Source organism: Chelmon rostratus, chromosome 20, assembly GCF_017976325.1.
Source record: "Chelmon rostratus isolate fCheRos1 chromosome 20, fCheRos1.pri, whole genome shotgun sequence".
NCBI lineage: Eukaryota > Metazoa > Chordata > Actinopteri > Chaetodontiformes > Chaetodontidae > Chelmon > Chelmon rostratus.
In genome coordinates this window covers 16,041,425-16,059,873 of record NC_055677.1, presented here as the reverse complement: position 1 = coordinate 16,059,873, position 18,449 = coordinate 16,041,425, and the positions used below count along the sequence as shown (strand labels likewise).

General features: G+C 44.6%; 1 protein-coding gene across 2 annotated transcripts in view; it reads left to right on the top strand.

The window, feature by feature from the left end:
* The window catches only part of LOC121623719 (partitioning defective 3 homolog), a 323,624-nt gene that overhangs the window by 93,288 nt on the left and 211,887 nt on the right, over window positions 1-18,449 (top strand). For both annotated transcript variants that reach the window (XM_041961133.1, XM_041961132.1), the window contains exon 3: window positions 13,200-13,374. In XM_041961133.1, the coding sequence (XP_041817067.1) occupies window positions 13,200-13,374 (175 nt within the window). The remainder of the gene's footprint in view (window positions 1-13,199; window positions 13,375-18,449) is intronic.

Below are 18,449 nucleotides of genomic sequence, written 5' to 3'. Positions count from 1 at the left end.
TCGCTCCAGCATTCTTACACCTCTCCCGACACCTCAAAAGCCCTCATCTGCCTCAGCCTCCTCGAATTAGCGTGCAGTCTGTCAGGCTACGGGCTTCAGATTTGCCCCCTCCAGTCTTCAACCTCCAAACCAGCTCAGCCCAGATCAGCGCCCTGCTCAGCCCAGCACAGCTTCTCAAGGTTGGGCCAAGGAGAAACTGCAGAAAGGCAACTCTTGCCATCTGTTTTATTTGGAACCTGAGCCATGTCTGACCATGCAGCCAGGTACAGAAGAAGACAGACCTACAATACAGTATGACCAGATTTAGACCGAGATGGCAGAAGAGAAAGCGAGTTATTCCTCCTTTATCAATGTAAACACTGTGTTGTTTTCTTGTGTTGTCAGCATGCCGCTTGTTTTCACAGCTGATGGTCTTGGTAAATGTGAGAAATACTGAGACTGACTAGCCATGTTATTTGTTTTCACTGAGGTCAGCTCGGGCACTGATGGACGTTTGAGAAACTCCCCCAAAACCTCAACACCAGTAATAATGCCCCATATCCTCAACCAATTAGTCTTCCCCGGCATATCTGACAGCCACAGAGTTTTCCTTTTAAACATAAATATTGGTCCTCCCTCAGAAGGAGCCCCAGTCATGGGAACACTCTGCCCTCTGCGCAGCGTCACCCTCCCTCTCAAACTAACCACCCCCCTGGCCTCTTGCTAACTAACTAGCCTGCTAGGCAGTGACATCTTCATCTATCACAGCTTTGATAAGAGATATCTTTAATTACACCCTCTTCTCCTGTGGATCTGTATCTCTTTTCTCTCTCCCTCTAACAGACTCCCATCCATCCACCCATTCTTAAAGATCCCTCCCAGGGAAGGCTATAGCATGTCACTGTCCCAATGCTCAGGACTCAGTAAGTCGATCCAACAGGAAATCAATAGCAGGGCCTAATGCTGAATAATTGAGGTTACGGGAGTTCAGCAGTGCTCCCCAGACATACACCCCCACCCTGTCTTGCAACGTCCCATTATGCACAGGGTGGGGCGCAGTGTGTCCTCGTGTCCCTCCTCTCACAGAGCGTACAGTTTCATTTGTTTGAGTTACCGACCAATCAAACACTATAGCGCTACTTCATTCTGTTGCTCTTGTCGCGGTTCAGTCACGTTCTTTAGCAAGAGGGCTCATTCCATGAAGCCAAAAATACAGACTCAACACAGACTGCTGGCCTGCATGGAAAGATTTTTGTGACATCTCCTGAGAGAGATCCTGCCAATGTAGGGGGGGGGGGGGGGGGGGGGGGGGGGGGGGGGCACTGTGTGTTTAAAACCTGATTTTCAGTCATTCACCTTGACATCTATGTACAATACTACAACACCACATAGCCCCATTTTTCCCATGTACTGTTGCCAGATCATGTAGAAGTGGTGGGATAGCAGGAGAGAGTACAGTACTTGGAGTGCAATGTGCACTAGAGGGCACAAGCTGCCTTGCTAAGACACCAACCTCAAGTTGGAAAGAACAGCGAGGGTGAGCTGAGAGGTGGACCCCTATTCAAAAGGGTGTTAGGAGACAGATCCGAGAAAAACGAGGGACTTACTGAAAAGTTTCCCCTCCGTGATGAAAGGCTAACAACATTTACTCTTTGGTATGTTTGATTCTGTGGCGTGACGAGTAGTTCTGTCATTCGCGAGGCAGCTTGCACTGAATTTTTGTCGGAAACACTGATACATTGAGTTTCGGACTGATTTAATTCTTTGCTGTCAATCTTTTGTCTGACAGTGTTTATGTAGCTGTCGACAGCTGCCAGTATTAGTTTATTTTTGACAAAGTGCACTGACCTGTTTGTCTGTCTTTGAAATGAGACGAACTGAGAAGTGATAGTCACCTCTGACACAGAGAAACAGACAAAAAGAACAACGGCAGGAACCCAGCCCTCACCTTTCTAGATGTCTTTCTTTCTCTTCAAGCCTCAGGCTCACAGTAGCTTCTAGTCCTCTTGTCATTTCTTTAAAGCTGCATGCATGACTACGAGCACCTCCTTTTGCACCACCTTTACACCTTGCTTTTAAATGCATGTTTGGGTGATCGTATTGCAGTCGGATATGCCACATGACATTACAGCTGTACATGCACCCAAGTTGCATCGAAGACGGATTGTGATCCGATCAATGAAACCACCTCCTGAGGTGGTCAGGGATGCATTATGACCACATTGAACACAAGTGTTAATGTAACTGCGTTTTCAATCCACATAAAACAGCTACTGGGGGAAAATAAAACCTGTCGCTTGGTACCAAATAGTCGCTGTGTCCCTCTTGTGCAACTGTATTGTGGAGCGTGAGTGGGTGCCTCTTCTGGATAACAGTGGTCGCAGTCTTTTGAAAATAAACTCAAAAGTTTGGTGGCGCATGCGTAGATTTGATACCCAGTCTTCCATCAGGAGGAGAAGAAGATGAAGCTGGACAGAGCGATGTACTTCAATGTAGACGGATATTAATACCAGGCATAAATGACATGGTGTCCATGACTCATACAAGACCCATTTTAATGCAAAGTGGATAAGAGTTGCGGGACCCTAAGACACAAGTCTGCTTCTACATGAAGCCGCCCGCAACACACCATAACACACGCACCTCTTCACTGCCAGGACCTGAGTACCATAGGAGTGCTGAGCTCTGTGAAGTGTTACGCTTGGCTTCAGCCCATGGCAGCCACAGAAACAGCATGAAGAAGAGGAGGCAGCAGAAAAACACACTCAATATCTCAGTGGCCTGTATCCTTGTTATTCAGTCTGAAGCTTCCCGCCTGACTCTTCCTGCTGGTGTTACACTCCTCAGACAGCCTCATCCTGCCCTGTGCATGCCTTGATGCCACAGGTTTTAAGTTTTTGCACATAGCAGAACCCCTCACACCTCAACCCACCAAGTGCAACCTTACACACGAGCTAATATGCTATCAATAAATCGACATGTGTGTAAATTAGTTCAGAAAAAAATATTCAGTTAGGCCTGTTTACTAAATACATAACACATTGCAGCAGTTAAAAGGCAGGAGAAAAAGAATCGTTTAGCATCGTCATTAACACCAACAACTGTCTGAAAAGTTATGCACTAAGTGAGGAGCATCCACACACACACTTCTCACACAGACACACACTTCTGATGGTGTTTTGGCTGTCGGGTTGTCCTCTTTGAGCACACTGCTGTAATTGCTCTCTTCTAGTCTAACACACTGGCTGTACACTCTCTGTTCCCTTATGAGCACAAAGTCATTTCTTTGTTGTCTTCTGGTGCGTTTCGGTGTGCAAGCGAGAGCGTGTCACTTCTCACGCTGTGTGTTTACGTCCCGACACATACGCACATAAGGACAAGCATCCTCCCTGCCTGCTTCTCTTCCCTCGTCTTCGTTTCCTCCCCCTCCAGGCTAAGGACACTCAGGCCCGCAGATGGCAGATAATGACAGTGCTGTCCCCACTGGCTAGTTGTGTGTGTGTGTATGTGTTGTGGGCTTTGGCTCTACCTCTCCTCAGTTCAGTGCCAGCAGTGGGGTGTTTAGCTCCACTTGGCCATCTCCTTGCTGGCTGACTGGACGACTGGGTCACCGGTTGGCTTACTGACTGGCTGAATACTTTATTGGCGGAAGGCATTAAACCAGTTTCTGACGTACTAACGAATACATCGACTGACTGGCTGACTAACTGGTTATTGGCTGACCGACTAGCTGAATGGCTCAGTAGCGTGGAATGTGTTGTTTTACGCTGAGCACCTGACAGACTGATTGACAAACTGACTGGCTTAGTGGCCCAACACTGGCAGCTGCTCAGCTAAAAGACAGGTAGGGATATGGTAGCCAGACTCTGTTTTCTGTGTGTGTGTGTGTTTGTGTGCCTTAAATACCACAGGTGTTCAATTACCCTTTTTTTTTTTTAATCTCAATCTGCGCCTGCTGTATCAGTATTACTGCCTGGAAGAGAAACAGGTATTAGTCTTCACTAGGACATTGTCCAGCTGCCCTCACTGTGGCCTATGAAAAGTGCATGCGTGTGTATTTTTTTGCTTCATTTCTGGAGAACAGCAACATAAGAATGTAGTAAAACTGGTGTGTTGTTTTGTTTTTGGTTACATTCTCAATAATTCTTCCTGAAGAACTTGAGACTTTCCTGAAGGTAAAGGGGTATGCCAGTGAGAGCTCTGCAATATGATCAAAATCTCATATCCTGATATATGTCATTTGACATCCAGATGCTCGTCTCCAATGGTACGTATCACGATAAAGCACATTTTTTCTGTAAAAGTTAAATGACCACATGGAAAGGCCTATTACATTCTTATACACTCAGCAAATAAAAGGTACATTTTTCGCCTTTTCTTCAGAACCTTTGTGCATATTTGCAATTAAGCATGCAACAAATTCTAAAATCTAATGTTAATATTGGTTGAGTCTGTCATTGTGACCGATCTGCGGCATCATTTTCAGTGTATGGTTTCCTGGTCCATGTCAGACTTTTCTTACTCAAACCATATCCATGTGACAGAAATAGTCCCCGGCTTCAGTCTGAGCTGCTCCTTTTTTTCTTGGCCGGTTGGAGTCCTTCTGTTCAGAATTACCCCCTTCTGTGTCACATTCACTCTCCTTCATGTTTGTTTGTGTCATGCAGATTCCCTGCGTGCATCCACGCTTTGCGGAGGAATGCAAAGCATCATCTGAATGATGAAAACTATTGCACAGAGTGTGATCCGCGACACAATGAAATAAACAATAGAACATAATATGAAATGATAGACGTTTTACTGTTGTCACACAGTTTCTATCACCATATTTCACAGCCCTGAGTCCAGCGGTTTAGTGTGGCGCGTCCATTAAGTTAAGGCATTTGTGAGAGATGGATTAAAAAAGAATTGTCAAAATTGAAGCAACAGAGGCCAAAATGTCCTGACTTGTAGTCCACAGTATTGGCCGAGCTCCAAAAAAGCTGGATTCTTCATTTTGATAGCATCTTTGATTAGACTGTCCTTGCCTGGTAAATGCACACATATTTCAAACGCCACATACCCATTTTGTATCACTGCTTCTCAAGCTCGTGGTCTCGCAATTTCCGATCGAAGACACTTAATACACATTGAAAGAATTAATTGCTACTTCTGTAAATGTGTGCTTCATGTGTTAGATTTCTTCTTCGTCTTAATAAGGAATGTAATGTAACCTAAAACCCGTCCTTCCTTCTTTATACTAGAATGTTTTCTTAAATTTCACCACTAAATTAGAGTTGAATGCACAGCTCAGAGCAACAAAACGCATGAAATTATTAATGTATTCCAAGTCGGGTGTTGCTTTCCCAGTCGTGGAGCACATTGAGCATTTGTTTTGAAGTCTGTTTTACAAGTTCAAAGTGCTTCTCTTTGCATGTAAAGTAGCCTGTGCACACATACAGCCTCTGTTGCTGGTCCATGGCCCCGGGCTACCAGGCAGCATACCCGGGGCCATCGCAGGTGACAGGGCAAAGGCCACCCAAGAGGGAGACCACCTCCCTAAATTGGCAACAATATATGCACCTCAAAGCCTGAAAGTCAGTCTCAATCCCTTGTGTCATATTTGAAATGTGTTTTGATCTATACCGTGCCTATGGGTTAAGAATTCTGCTTGAATCTGTTATGACAGCCATTTGGCCATTGTTTGGCCATTGTTGATCCTGCAAAAATCTCTTTAAAAAATAGATTATGCTCAGGGCATGATGGGAAGCCCTCTAAAGCAAAACCAAAAAGGCAAACTCAACACACAAAATTAAATAAACCCTACATTTTGAAATCGCTATTGGTGATGTTCCTTGGCTTTCTACATGTCCAGATATCTCCAGTGCAGCCACTATTTGACGCTCTCCAACCTATACATGTTAGGTGTAGTGTCATCCTTTAAGAATCAAAGATTAAGAGCTTTCTCTAGATCTTTTCACCAACACCCTGAGACAGATAATGCTTCAGTAATTAGGGCCACCGCTTAAATTCCTCAGGTTAATGATTGGTTTTCGCCTTGTTAAAGGTATGAAATACCTGATTTCCATCTTTTGTGACTACAGAGGATGTATGGCCTTGTCAAGGATACGGCCCCCTCCCTCTGTCTGCTCCACTCCACTTTCTGCTGCTCATTCCCTCCATCTCTTTCCACCAGGGAGGCCCGAAATGTTTGAAGCGTTCCCTTTTTTCTTCTGGCCCTCTCTCTCGTTCTGCGCCGAGGTCCCTGGATGTGGAGTTTTTAATTACTCTCTCCTGGCTTTGTACATAACCAATGAAAGATTGAAGGGCACTTCCCTCTGAAAGGCACTGTCAGAATATGGGTTTTTCTAATGCCATCGCTTTGGGAGAGGAATACTAATACACAAACTGTGACTTTTTCTGCTTTTGTGTGCATTTGCAGTTAAAGCGTGGGCTCGCTCATGTACTCCTACCTGTGTGTGTATTTGCGACCGCAGCCCCTAGACAGACTGTCTGGTCGTTGTTTTGCATGTGAATCAGAGCAGGGGAGGAATTGCATTATTAGATTGGGTTTGCAGCGTGGTGGGGCCGGGCTGGATGAAGACTGGGGAGCAGGCATGTTCATCGCATTGATTAGATTTCTTAAAGACCAGTCTGAGGGTGCAACACCTCAAGGTGCCCCCAAGAAGTCTGTTGAGACAGCAAAATGGATAAAGGGTGCCATGAAAATCAATAAAGGATATCATAAACAAACGATTCGACTACACCAACTATTTTGGGCAGCCTTTGCTTTCTGTGCATTCAACCTAAAAGTACAACGTCCTCTAAAGCGAGAAAGAAGTGCAGCGCGTGCAGCTGAAGAATATTTCAGACCACACTTGTGAAATCTGTGACACAGAGCGAATTGAAAGTAGACAAACTTGAAAAATGGAGGCATTTGCGTACACCTGGATGGAAAAGGATAATTAATGTGATTACATTTAAGAATGTAGACGTGTTGATGGAACAAGATTAGTTCGGCATTATTTCATGTGTCTGCGCAGTGTTAATTAGTGTCAGGTGATTGATGGTAATTTAGCCGATCGAGGTCATGAGATGCTCATCATGTTTCTGCTTTCTTATGGACACCCACCCTAATTGCTTTCATGAATATGTCATCATTTTCCCCTCCCTGCCCCCCTCTTCTCCCTTTCCTCTCCCCCTCTCCATCTCACTGTTAAGTTTCAGCCAGTGAAGGTCTTTTGCGCGCCTTCAAAAAAGTGTTATTTATTTCCCAAGGCTGAATTGGGTGGAATTGTACACACGGCCAAGGCTTGTAAGGTATTAATATACACTGCAGAAAGCGATGGGGGTGTGGTAGGAATTTTCCCTTCTGTCAGCACTGCGTAGGTAGCGCTCGCACAGGGTGCCCTAATATGTGTGAATTCATTTCCCCCAACACAGGAGGAAAACTTCAAAGGCAGGGCCGCGAACTTGGCCGAGTGGATTTGAAAGGGATGAGTCTCTAATCTGGTTAAACTTTGCTTGCTCTGTATATTTTCTCACTGCCTCTTCACCCATTCTTTCTTTAACACCCCTCCTACGTTATTTTTTTTTTCTTCTTCCAGCAGTGAATGTACCTCGTGAGCTGCTTTGCTTTAAAAAGTGAAAGAAATGATGACTTAATGTTTCAGCCAGAACAGCAGCGTAAACCAATCTCAGGACTTGCGTTTGCTTGTTTGGGGATTATATTTCTTTGAGCCTGTCATCATACAGCCCGCCGGCGCATAAACTCCCCGCCCTCCTCCGCTGCCCTCGCACGCCGTCGCTGTTTTAAATGGGAGGATGTATTCCACGCGTCGCAGCATCTTTGCGCATTACATTTGCTTTGCGGCGTGTGTCATCATTTCAGGCCTTGCCTTAGCAAGCCTCCGCGGCGCTCTTCCGTTGCATCAACCCCCTGTGACAGCACCTGAAATATGCATATGTTTCTAAGGCGCTGCAGGGTGCCATTTGAGGGTTATTTGGAATGCTAGTGATGGCAGGCCAGAGTGCTCGAGACCTATTCTCTGAATATTTGATGGTCTTAATGAGCAGGAAAAATACAGGACTAAGCACTTTGTTGGTTTGCTCCACTCACGGTGTGTGAGGAATAATGGACGGGAGGAAAGGATGAAATATTGAAAACTCTGTCATAACTCTACAGTGAAAGGAGGAAGGTTTTTCTATCGCCATGTTGCCTAAGGTCATGAAAAAGTTACAAGTAAAGGTCACGTTATTAGAGGGAAATGAAAAACCATGTAATGCCACGACAGTGAAGACTCATATAAGGGTTGTATTGAGTCGATCTTTCTGCATACCGATAGACGATCAAAAATCTGACTCTTTGATGGATGCTTAAAGGATCCACGACTGATAAATGGCGAGTGTCGAAGGGGGCGAATGGATGGATATGGACAGATGGATGGATAGATGGGTGGTGTGTGGATGAAGGATGGAGGCTCATGGCTATTACTCAACAAGTTTAGAGTTCTCTGAGTTTCTGGTGGAGTAAGTGGCTTTCACAGCTTCCACCGCTACTGTACCTGTAATAACTTTGCGCCCCTGGTGCCCACGCAATAAAAAGATGATAGATGATAGGGAGGGGAGATGAAACCTGCACTGTTTATGTGTGTGTGAGGGTTTGTGTGTGTTCGTGTTTTCTAGCAGAGACGGTATGTGAAAGTTACCTCAGGGCTGCATAGCTTAACACAACTTATTTATTATACCAATTAAGTCACTAACCAAAGTGTCATTCCTTTATATTTCATCTCAAATTAACTTCAAGAGATTTGCACAAAGCCTTGCACACAAGTAGACGTGAAGGAATGAGGAGGAGTAAATGCCACTAAATTCATCTTATCCGCCTATTCTTTAAGTTATAATCACTGCTTATTAGTAAAACACTGAATTTTAGCCTTTAGATTGGAGTGGAAAAGAAAGAGTGTGACAGACAAATGAATAAGTATTAATCTTGCCTCCGAGGGGTGACTTTTTGTGCAGCAATAAATATTCACAGCAGGACGTAGCCTGGCTCGACTTTGGATGTTCTCTTTAATTGAAGGTGCGGATTGAGCGGACAGGTTTCCCGCGGGTTGACTCATGTCAGCCGTCCCTTCCACTCAACTGTGAAAAAGCTGTCGTGGCAGATATGGATTAGCGTCGGAGCATCGCAGGGCAGGTATTACATGTCTCTGGTGGCACTGCCAGCGCTGCCCCCTGACTACTAATATCCTCTGTTGTCTTGCGTCTTCGCTTGGCGAATGCTTTGCAACGGCTGTTTTGTACCAGTGCCAATCCTAATGTCCGGGCTTCCTGGCAGATCAGAGGGTCTGGAGATGGAGGGGTGTGTTTGGTGGTGGTGGCGGTGGTGGTGGGGTTGGAGAAGAGAGAAAAGAGATGGAGAGAGGTTGTCAAAACAGCTCCTTATCCCCTTGTCAGTTGCTTCCTCTCCGTCTCCTCTTCTTCTCCACCCTTGCTGCCAAAAGGCGGAAAGAGATCAAAGGAGGCCAACATGAAAGGCATCCCTGAGATTCTGTTTTTCGGTGCCCTGTCTCCCCGCTCTCTCCGTTACAGATATGGAAATGCTGAATCCCAAATACAGCCTGTGCCTCGGCTGCAGAGAATGCCTGGCCTCATCCGACTTTCTCTCTTTTTTTCCTTTCGCTTCCTCTCCTCTTCTCTCCTCCCCCCTCGTCTCACCCCTTCATCATCATCGCCCTCCATCCTCTGCTCTTGCCTCTCTCCAGCAGCCCTCAGGCTTCCAGGTAGATAGCGGTTGATTGGCAGCTGCTGTGACAGTCAGTGGAACCGGCTGAGAGTGGATGAGTGTCAGCCTTGCTCCAGGGGCTTAAGGCAGCAGCGATGTTGTAGCTCCCTGCTGGAGAGAGAGAGGCCCATGAAATAAGACTCAGTCAGTTGTTCTCTTCTCCTCGCTTCTCTCAACTGAAGCAGGTAGGAGCTAAATAGGTTTTTCAAATCGCTCCAGAGTTTATCCTGAGACTGGAAAATGGAACGTTTCTTCAACTCACATCCTGTCATGTGCTTTCCTTCTCTCGTTCCTCTTTCCCTACCTTTGGTTTTGATATCACTGTGTTTCATTGTAGGATGTAGCATCTTGTTATTCAGGATTCTCTTTCTGCCTCTCTCCCGCCGTCCCTCCACTCTGAATCCTCAGCTGTTACGCCACTTGACAATTAGCCATGCCGTTCCCGTTTGTGCATTGCTAAAAAACTTTTTCCTCTTTTTGAAAAACTTCTGAATACAACTTGACGCCCGCTGCACAGCAGCCACGGGGGGGAGATGTGAGAATAAAAAAACTGAAACGTGAAATCGTCTCAGTTCTAAAGTGGCTGTGACCAATTCCCAGACGGAGGGAAAGTGTTTGTGTGATGGCTTGTGCTGCGTTGCAGCTTGAGCTCAGTCCCGTCAATAGCAAGAATTGCGTCAGTTCTCTCTCTGGCCGAGAGTGCCCCCTTCTCCACAGCACAGGCAGAGGACAGGCTGACGATGGGAAGAGCTCGGAGACAGCTGAGGAGGGGGCTTCACGGGGCACTTCTCAAAATCTGGCAGCCCATACCTCCTCCAAAGATGCTCTGCAGATGTGTGTTGATGATAAGTGTGTGAGTCAAACAGGGAGGTTTATGTCCTTTCCAGCTCTTTTTTTTCCATCCCTGTTTGGTCATAACACAAACAAGTGGCTACAGGCACTGTTGGCACCTCTGTCGCAAGTGGACCTGCTAGATAAGCTCACTTTGTAAGCCAGAAACTAAGAAGCCTTTTTTTTTTGGTTTTAAACTGGTTATTTTGATTGCGTCGTTTGGATTGGTAAATTATACTCTGACTGATACTAATATGATGTGCATCAGTGCTTTTATACCTTAAAATGAAGGTTTATGGCGACCTATACACAAGCCTGCTGCCCATATCTTTCAAAGCTTTCATTGGGGATTCATTGAAGTGTCAAGTGAATCTGAGGTGAACAGATCAAGCAGAGCAATAAAGGAAACAAAAATGCCTTGAAAGGAGAAATCAGCTTTCTGAACAGTGGGAATTTTCATGTCTCTTTGGGTTTAGGGGGCGAACAGGCACTTTCAAGAGCGCATAAATATTGAATGCAGGATAAATCCAGACCCATTTGATTATGAAATGGAGGAGTGTGTGGATGATTTTAGCTGTATGTGTCAGATACCTGCAGAGTGCTCTGGAGTGTCTGGTGAAAGGATGCAAGGCATAGCAAAGTGGACCTAATTAGAGGGATTTGGAATGTATTTAAAAATGAATCACGCCTCGCCGCGACACCAACAACAGTATTCACCACTTCTCTAAATGGGCAGCTGGCACACAGAAGGCTTGTCGGGTTGCTAAATACTCCCAGCAACATATGAATGGGAGGCCTGATTACTTTGTCACTAATGATTCATGGCCCGTACATGCTCTTGGCCAGTTTAAATACCTCTAGGGACAACCCTTCACTCTAAACTGTGTTCACAGCCGCCTCTGCGTCTTCACGTGGCTGTTCCTTTCATCGTTATCAGAACAAAACTTTCCAGCCAAAGCATATAACAGCTTGTAAAGCATCCAGATATCAAAGCATAAAATGTGAAAAATAAGACAGATGACATTTGCTTGCATGAATATCAAAATATTTACAGGGATTGCCCTTAAACACAAAGCAAAGTATGCTTTCATGCCTTAACACTATACACATTTACCAATAATGAAACCTTTGGAAAATTCCCTCCTCAAACTGCCTGATTTGTAATATTAAGGCCTTCTTATTTTGTAGCACCCGATCTCTCTCCTCTGTGATTGCCTCTCTGGCACACTAAGCAAATCTGTGATAAAGCCTCACAACCTGAGGAATGTAATTTCAAGATCGGAATGGGACGTGATTAGAGTGAAATGGGCGAAGCCTTCAGTGATAGAGTACGTCTCGGAGATGGCATCGAGATGCGAGGAAACATCTTAAGGAGAAAAAAACCCTGTCTGCTTTAATTGTGCGAAGCCAGCATGAGCGATGTCGCCGTGAATTACGGCAACAGTAAACCACATGGGCATACTCACAGAAAGGCATAAATTCAGACGCAGATACACAAACACATACACACTTAAGCATCATCCTCTGCATATGAATTAAATCAAAAAAGAGAGCAGGGGCTTCCAAACTTGTTTATATGCAGATTTCCCTGCGTCGGGGTGATGAAAAACAGCAAATACATGGAAAAACACTTGTGCTATTTTCACCCTCAGACAAATACGATGCGGGATACACAAACGCTGTTTGCTCCCAACGGCGACTAATGCTTTCTTTGTTGGTTGCTCTCTCCACATCCATGGACTTCCATTACATAGATTTGCAGGTAGCACAAAGGCATGAAAAGGAACTCATCTCAAGTCTGTAATATACATACTGTTGTTCTGTATAGCATGGTGTGTATTAGGCTGCTGCTCTGTGATTCCTCTGTATGGATGGAATAAGAGGTTAATCTCCTTGTGAGAGGTTTAGTAACAGGTTGTGCTGGCAGTGAAAACCACTTGGCACTGCTGCTTCCTCTGCACCACTACAGGTTGTATGCTTTCACTGCTGTCCTCCTTTCTCTCTCTCCATGTTTGTGTCTCAGTCCAGGAGCCTAAAGATAAGTTGACTTGTGTTTAGTCAATCAGCATTGGCTGATCTGATTTTCTTCATCCCAGAGAGAGAGGAAACAGAGTGTCCATAATTCAGGCTGCTGTCTCTCTCTTGTTAAGTGGGCAAGTTGGCTGTAGTGATGAGCAGTGTGTGTTAGACTGATAATTGCGGGATGCTGGGGGGGGGGGTCTCCCTATCTGGCGGGGGAAATGTGGCAACGTATCACCTTTGTGGGAATGGAGCAGCTGCTCGCCGTGGGAGCCAGACCCGGCAACCCAAAACACCCTGTGCTACATGACTACAGATGTTGCAAGATTAGACTGTAGAGAGAGAGAGAGTGTGTGTTGCAACAAGACTTGCAACACAATTAAGTATTTTGGGCTGAGGCGCATTACCTCAATATTAAATCACAAAACATACACGGGCATGTATACAATACTTGTGCACTTGTGTGTATGGACACAAGTGCATTCACAAAAACAAACATACAAACCCATATTTACTGTACATATAGAGAACTGTGACATTTCTGTCTCTCTTTATCCCCCTGAAACACACGCTAACACTCAAACGTGCTTTCCCCTCTCTCCAGCTGGTAGCAGTGTATGAAGAGCAGGATCCCCACAATGGAGGTGACGGCACCAGTGCCAGCTCCACAGGTACACAGAGTCCTGAACCCTTCGCCAGTGACATCAGTTCGGCATCGGCCTTCCAGCCCTACCAGACCAACAGTGAGATCGAGGTGACCCCGACCGCGCTGCGATCCAGTGAGTCCAATGGAAATACTATTACATTGTTCACCACTGTGACTTTACAACAAAGCTATCATCATTGTTCTATTAAGAAATGTTAATGGTGCATAAAACTCAATTATCCTTTAAATACTAATTTAAAAAACTTTAGCTTTTCATATGCTGCTAAAATTGCTAGTGAGGTTGAGGTGAATTAGCATCAGCATGACTAGCACCTTCAAGCCTGCACTGAGCTTTGTTAAGGATGAGGATAAGGATTTTTTCGTGTTAATGGTATGAAGACCAGCTTGGAACCTGGAACCGGATAGCCGAGGTGTAGTGCTATTTGTTTAAGTACTGGAGCACACTTATGACGTGTGCAGTTAAGTTGTGGCTTGTTTTGAAGGTTTTGAAGTTTTTAGACTGACTTACAGAATAGTTTCATTGTGTTCGGACATCTAAATAATATTAGGCAATATCATGAATGTAGTAGCTTGTAATTAACGTGACATTAAGCAATATTTGCATCATTTCATTTCATTTACTTACTTTTGCCAAGCATATAAAACCACATTTGAAACATCCACTGAAGAAAAGTTGCTGTCCAGGCAGAGGTCAAGCTCATCTAATAAGCCAAGTTTCACAGGCTGGCTTTGTGAGGTGTCTTTGCAAATGCAACACAAATAAAGAAACTGTCAGAGGAGTGAATGATGAATGAAAGGATGTTCTGCTGCCTTTTCATCTTTACTTGTTAATGTTCGCTAGCTCTACACTGGAGAATTAAATATTAAATTCATGGTGCTGTTCAAAGGCTACCAGCAGCTACCAGCAACTGTGAAGGGGGGTTATTTTCTTGCATGTTACTCAATGCATGAGTTGATGTGGTGAAACAATTGTCACACCACACATCTTTGACTATTCCATTAGTTTTTATTGGCTCTCATGCATGATGCACACTTTAGTGGTGATTGGATCTTGAAGCACTTAAAGAATTAATATGAATTTTTATGGGAAATGCAAATATTCCTGACTTGGACAAAAAAGGTGTACCAGCACCGCTCCAGTGCACTCCAGCAGCACAACACACATCCTGGCAGTGGAAACCTGACTGAACCAATACCAAAATGCAGCAAAGTAAACTTTTTCCACACTGGCTACCGTCGGTTATACTTGACATGCTTTAGGTGTGTTGTGTGAGTCAAGTGTCTGTCAAGACTGCTCAGTGTATCCAAGGAATGGCAGCGCACTCACTTAGACAGGCAGGTAGAAACTGAGAGAATGGAAGGAATTGAGACACAGTTGGGTATTCAGTCATGCACGAGTAGGAGCACACATGCCGGAGCAAGGTGGACATGCACACACTCGCAGACGGTGCACACAACGCGAAAATGGCACTCACAAGTCAGTGACTCAAATGTTGCTCATGTCCACATATTCATGTCCCGTGAAGTGGAACCAGCGAGCTGATGCAGAGCTGTCTTAAACTTCAAAGCACATCTAAGACATTCAAACCGGAACTCACATACGGGCACAGACTCACACACATGCACATGAATGAACAGCAGACTTTAGTCCCCTGCCCTAACATAAAAGCACTGCCCAGCTTCCCTCAGCCTGCCTGTTACACTGTGGGGATTTACTGAAATTGTTCCAGAGCACTGGCAATCTGAAAGTAAACCAGTAGCGCAGTGTGAGTGGCAGGTTTGTTTGAAGCTGCCTGACATGCTGTCAGCTTGCTTCAAACAAACCAACATTTGAAGCATTGACTATCTTTCTGAGAGATATATTGGCGTCTTTCATCACTCACACAGACGAAGACGATGCAGTTCTGAGTAGCTTCTAAAACTGTCCGTATGTGATGAAGGGGTGACTTAAAACATCATCCCTCCTCTGCCCTCTGCCCTCCTTGTACAGTCTCTGGCTCAATCCCAATTTGGCCCCTGCCCCCCTATCCCTCTCCACCTCTGGGTGCATGTTTGCATGGAGGGTTCACCTTTTTAAGGGCCATCCCAAACCAGTTTGTGTGCAGTGCAGGTGGACAATAAAATCCTCAAACAGGTGGTCTATCCCTAAGAAGAAGTGTCACTGCCTGATAATGCAGGAAACATATTATGTGTTTGGTCTTGCTACTTAGTAAATATCATATCTGTCCTCCCAACCCACACAAACACTTATTTCTAAGCCGTTCCTTGCATGCTCTGTAAATTGTACGTTCTGCATTCAAAGGAATATAATGACAAGATTGCAGCAAAGCAGAAGACCTGATTGCTTCCTACACACTGTGTATGGGTCATGGCGGTGGGTACAGCTATAGCAGTTTTTTTTTTTTAACAGATAATGACAGTGAAGAAAATAAGTAGGGAAGAGAGACAAAATGCTGGACCTCTGATCAGGCAGTCAGGCAGGTAAGGCTAATGATATGTTTCGTTTTGTGGTAGTTTACATAAATGCCGTATTACCGACAAGATACACGTGAGAGTGCATTGTTTACAGGATATGTTTGTTCCTTGGAGACTGTTTTTAATGCAGGCTGACTCTTGCCCACTTAAGTACAATTTCCACTCCAAAAGTACCTCAAAAGTTGTGTATGTTTGTAGTGAATTTGAATTTTAAGAGATAGAGTGGCAGCCGGACAGACAGACAGACTGGCAACATATACACTCGGTCAGGCAGATGAACAAGACAGACAGGGGATGGTCCCTCCAGAGATGCAGATGAGCAAATTACTGGCAGCAGTATTGCGTATCAGACATCAAAGTGTTGCAGCGGCGCCCTTGGCAGCTGTGCTCTGAGGCAGAGAATTATGGCTATTTAAAATCATCATCTTTTAGAGCCATATTGATTGTTTTTCCCCCTCCTACAACTCCCAAAGTCCCAAACTCTCCCTTTCGCTTTCTTTCTGTCCTCCACCCCTTCCTCGCCTCCGTCTTGGGAACCCATTTTAGATTTCCATGCTAACATGAGCCGTGCAGGTCAAACTGCTAATAATTGGATTGGAGATGAGATGTAAATTACAATAATGAATGTAATTTTCCCGTAATTATACGGAGGCTGGAGCTGCCTCTGCCTCTACTCACCACTAAACTCTAATCTTTCAGAAGTAAGAGAAAATGTCTGAAACTTTAAATTAACACTGGTTCTTAATGGTGATTGTAGCTTCGAAATTGAATGTTCTGTTCTTTGTTGCTCGAAGAGTTTCACAAGGCTCCTTTTATTTGACCCAGAGTTGATTTTGTATTACTGGCAGTCAGGTTGCTATTTGTCAAAGTCTTCTTATTTTTAACAGTTTCTTGACAGCCTCTCAAGTATGGACATGGTGCAACACGGCCCTGTTGTTTTAATAGCTCTTTAAGGCAAAAATGAGTGGAAGTAAAATATTAGAGGGCGGCTGTGCCAATTGACAAAGTCCACTAGTAATGACTTTTCTCTCTCTGGTTCGCCCACCTGTAGACAAACACAGAGAGGGATGGAGAAGACTCTCTGGTGTTTTACATGGTTATTTAACTGTGGTTATTATATTTTTAAGAATTAACTCTAAATCATGATTGATTGAGTAATTTCTGGAGTGCTAAGTTCACAGGGATGCAATTAGTGTTCAGAGTCTGTTTTAGTGAGAGGACAGTGGTCAAAGGTCCGGTTATTGAACACAGCAAGTTTGCACTGTTGCCCGATCACATTGGAAATCAAAAATACTTTGTTGTTCTGAATTTCTACGCTGGAAGATACAGATTAAGTGTGGGGATGATGGTGCTCGCAAGTAATGAAAAAAAAAAGAGTTTGAGATAGAAGTTCAGACCCTGGCTTTTTTGTCACCTCCACACAGCTGACCATTCACGGTGTGAAGTGGGTGTGAGTGTCGGATTAACGTTTTAAGAAAGTTACAGAAATGGCCATATATGGTAAAGTCCCCGCCCAATCAGATGTTGAAAAGGTGTGGTGGGAGGGGTTTACCAAAGCTGTTCAACCATCCACAAGCACTTCTGGAGGACTGTAGTGCCACCTTAAGCCAATTTCCTCTGTGTCTAAAGCATAATGTGATCTTCATCATTGAGCCTTGGCTGTTAATATGTTGGCATTTGATGGTCTCATATCTACGGCCCAAAGGACATTCCCACGGATCAGTGATGAGTTACCTCACTACACACACATAAATGGGTCAAAAGGGGTATTCAGCAGAAACCCTGTTTTTGGCATCGCGTTGGTGTGTCTTCTTTCATAGATTACTACTTTTATATGATTGTTCCCTCACTATGAGGGGGTTTTTAATCTTAGCTTTTTATATGCTCAATGGCAATTTCTCAGGATACACAATCAGGAAATGGGAGAAGGGTAAGTGCAATTGACAGAGATTAAAACTACACTGACATTGATCTGGAGTGGCTTTAAAACACTAACAGAAGATCACAGTGATTGCAGTGGTACCTATGATTGACCCCCTGCCAATGTACAGATCAAACTAAAATATCTGCAGATAACTCGCCATTTTCCCATTTATTTCAACTCCAGCTAGGACAATCTCATGTTCAGGCGTTTCTATTCCAACAGAAGCCCAATGTGGTGACAAATCGTCCATTCCTCCACTGACCTGGTCCTACGGACCTTGAATCTCTGCTCCCCTGGTCCTTGAAGCTCTACAGTGACAGGGTTGCTAGGATGCCATTAGAGAGATTGCCTGTGTGTGTGTGTGTGTTGGGGGTGGGGGGGCACCTTCAAAGGGGAGGGCCTTCATTTAATCAATTTGGCTTAGTGGTCTGCCACTGAGGAGGCTCCCTGCCGCCAGCCAAGGCCATATAAAAGTCACTACAGGGGAGGAGATGCTCAGTGACACACTGACAACACACAAGTGTACGTAGTGACTGACATGTGGGTGAGCAGCATTGTAAAGTGCCTCAGTAAACTCTTAAAAACACAAAGGTGCTCATATTAAAACATTAGTTCTCATCGGCACTCCTCATATGGAGTATGATGTATACTTTCAGCATTTTTTTTCCTTTTTAAGATCTCCATCTCAGATTTAAGGATTTAAGCTGCCACCCCATCGTGGGCTCTCCCACTGGGTTGCCAAGGCACTGATTGCCAATTATAGATAAACTACTAGGTTTAGGTTTGGA